The sequence below is a fragment of the Helianthus annuus genome, chromosome 1 (genome assembly GCF_002127325.2).
Source record: "Helianthus annuus cultivar XRQ/B chromosome 1, HanXRQr2.0-SUNRISE, whole genome shotgun sequence".
NCBI classification, from domain to species: domain Eukaryota; kingdom Viridiplantae; phylum Streptophyta; class Magnoliopsida; order Asterales; family Asteraceae; genus Helianthus; species Helianthus annuus.
Window position 1 is genome coordinate 28,536,095 of NC_035433.2, and position 2,813 is coordinate 28,538,907.

A 2,813-nucleotide genomic window follows, 5' to 3' on the forward strand; every position below is an offset into this window, starting at 1 on the left:
TCTATGGTTTTAGTGATTGTTGTTGGCTTGGAAGAAGTCACCATGCTAAGGATCTGGGGTGCCAATCCCCAATGAAACGTTCAACCCGCTTGAACTATGGTTCTACCATGTAAGGGACAACACGAGACAAATCATGGAATCTTTGAACATACTCAACTACTTTAGGATCTTCCATTTTCAGATTCCAAAATTCAGTTTCCAATTTCTGAATTTCTGTCCTCGAATAGTACTTCTTACACATCAGCTCTTTCAACTCGTCCCATGTCAACGCATACGCTGCAGCTTCACCCAAAGTTTGAACCTGGAGGTTCCACCATGATAGAGCTCCATCGAGGAATAGTCGAGAAATGTAAGTCACTTGATGCTCTGGCGCACACTTACTCATCCGTAGCACAGAATCTGTCTTCTCAGCCCATCTCCCAAAAGCTACGGCACCTCTAGTGCCGTCAAAGTTCAGAAGCTTGCAGTCCAAAAACTGCTTGTAAGTATAGCCTGTACTCAAGCAACATCATTCACAGAAAGCATTAGCAAAACGCACTTGGAAATGTCCAAACATATTGTAATGTGTCTTAAGTGACTTAAACATTACCATTAGGTGGGTTATTCCCTGAGGAACCTCCGCTGTGCTCGGAGCGTAGGGCCTCATGTTGTGCTATTGCCTGTGAAATTCGTTCTTGTAATTCTGCCTCGGTTGTGGGCAACTGAGTGTTCCTTCGAGGAGGCATCTTCTAGGAAGAAGATCAGATAGGTCATGCCTTATTCGTATAATAAATATATAGTACATATATTTAATAGCATTTAACATAGCAAGCAAGCATATATCATCACAATCATAGCACAAACATGTAAATCAACAACGTATTTAATGATATCATGACGATTGAGCTTTCATTAATCATCGACCACGAAGTATTGTTACATGCTTTACAAAGTGTATCATATCAAAAGGAACACAGGGTTACACAACCCTTGTCTAATAAGTCTATCAATTATACAAAAATCACATAATCAAAAGGTGGTCTCCAAAAGGCTTCACAAGCTCAGCCCAATAGTGGTGCTCTCATCAAAATTAATGCAACCTACATAAAACCAAAAACCACTATGCTGATGGTGGTGGTGGAGGAGGTGGAGGGAAGAAAAGCAAGCTGCCCACATGCGCAAGCTCCTCGTCAAGCTCATAGACACGTCAAAGCAAGTAACTGATCTGCTGCTCGACCGTAAGGAATCGAGTATCAAACTCTGGAAAAGGAGTAAGAGGAGCATGAGGATGTGCAAAAGAAGACGGCGATGAACGAAGGGGAACAAAAGCAGGCTGACACGGACACGGTAAAGGACGCGGAGTCAGCTCAAGCACCAAAATCCTGCGACTCGTAATCTCAAACTAAAGATGTAATGATAAAAGTAACTCATCCCGTGTATAGCCAACAAAATGAGAGGGATGGTAGGGATCTGAAAACGGCATAGAATACGGTGGGAACCATCGGAATGGCTCATCAAGTGGCGAAGAAGTAAAAGGAGCAAAGGGTGCAGACTGAGGGATCTGTGGAAAAGCTGCTGAATCAAAATGATCGTCATGCGGGTGCTGACCAAAAGTACCTTCCCCTGGACGGGGTGCAGGGATGTCCTGTAAGAAAATGATAGGTATATCAACACGATGGACATCGGACTCCACAGGAGGAGAAGGAGCAACATCAACGGGTGCGGGTGCAGGTGGAGGAATAAGTGGCTCAACAACAGGAGGATCAAGGGGTGGAAGAACTGGGTCAGGTATGAGGGGTGCAATGTCTGGTAAACCAAAAGGAATAGGGTCATGATCAGGCATGGGCTCAGGATCAGCAGGTACAACATCAGGCTGATCAACAGGAACAAAATCTGGCTCAGATCCAGGCTCGGGGTCGTGTGGAGGAGATGGTGCAGCTGACATCGCTGTATCATCATCAGAATCAGTAGCATAGCGCTGTAATCTAACTTCCTCTAAGGCTGAAGACGTCACAGACTTAAAGGAATCTGAGACTGAAGAAACACTGGTTTAATTGACCGGAATCAACTGAACCAGGGGGTTTGAATCTGCATAAAAGGTGTTAAATCTTCTCGTCCTATTCATGGGTGAATGATCTTCATCCTCTAATAATCACTGTGAAACAACAGCCGTTAGACTCGCCACGGTGAGAATGGAGGTTCTCTCCGTGACCACCCTCCAGGGTGAGAATAAGTACAGGTTTTGATGAAGAAGAAGAAGTTAAAGTGAAGTGAATGTAACTTGAAAATTATACCTGAATTATCCTTTATTTATAGCCGAAGTTTGGGCGGGAAAATCTGTTGATGAAAACTTGACGGAAAGTGCTTTTCCGTAAGCGGTTATTTTCTCCTTCCGTTAATCACTAACGAGTGTGTATGCACACGGATTGTGATCTCGATCAACGATTAGGATGATGCCACGTGGAAGGTGGGCAAGTGTTGATCTTTCCTTCAATTCGGTGTCATCATCGTGACTTCGAGAGAGCCTGGGATGATGCCACGTGGCCATTCGGTTATAACCGAATGGTGGTGCACGATCAAGCCTTCTAGAAGGATACAGCTGTAATCCTATGTGGCTCTTCTTCATGCTAATTTTTTAGGTTAGGATTTTCTCCTATCTGCTGTATGAGAGTTTGCGCAAGGATTTAATTCCTTTTGGCGCGCGGATTGTTTATTACTGTTTCTCTTTCTAAGTTCCCTTTTAGAACCAGTGCGCGGCCGCGCAAGGTTTGTTGTAAAGAGACCTTTTGTTGACGAGGTTGTGGTGTGGTCTCAGGCACCTGACCAAGGTTTTT

The 2,813-nt window shown here is 44.3% G+C and overlaps 1 protein-coding gene across 1 annotated transcript; it reads right to left on the bottom strand.

Annotated features, from left to right (window-relative positions):
- Nucleotides 1-1,381: 1,381 nt before the first annotated feature.
- Nucleotides 1,382-1,924, bottom strand: LOC110937931 (leucine-rich repeat extensin-like protein 3). Its single transcript, XM_022180430.1, has one exon. The coding sequence runs from the start codon at nucleotides 1,922-1,924 to the stop codon at nucleotides 1,382-1,384; it is 543 nt and encodes a 180-aa protein (XP_022036122.1).
- Nucleotides 1,925-2,813: the final 889 nt, after the last annotated feature.

Bases quoted from the DNA above. Each gene is read 5' to 3' on its own strand.
- LOC110937931 (XM_022180430.1), bottom strand. From the start codon at position 1,924: ATGTCAGCTGCACCATCTCCTCCACACGACCCCGAGCCTGGATCTGAG.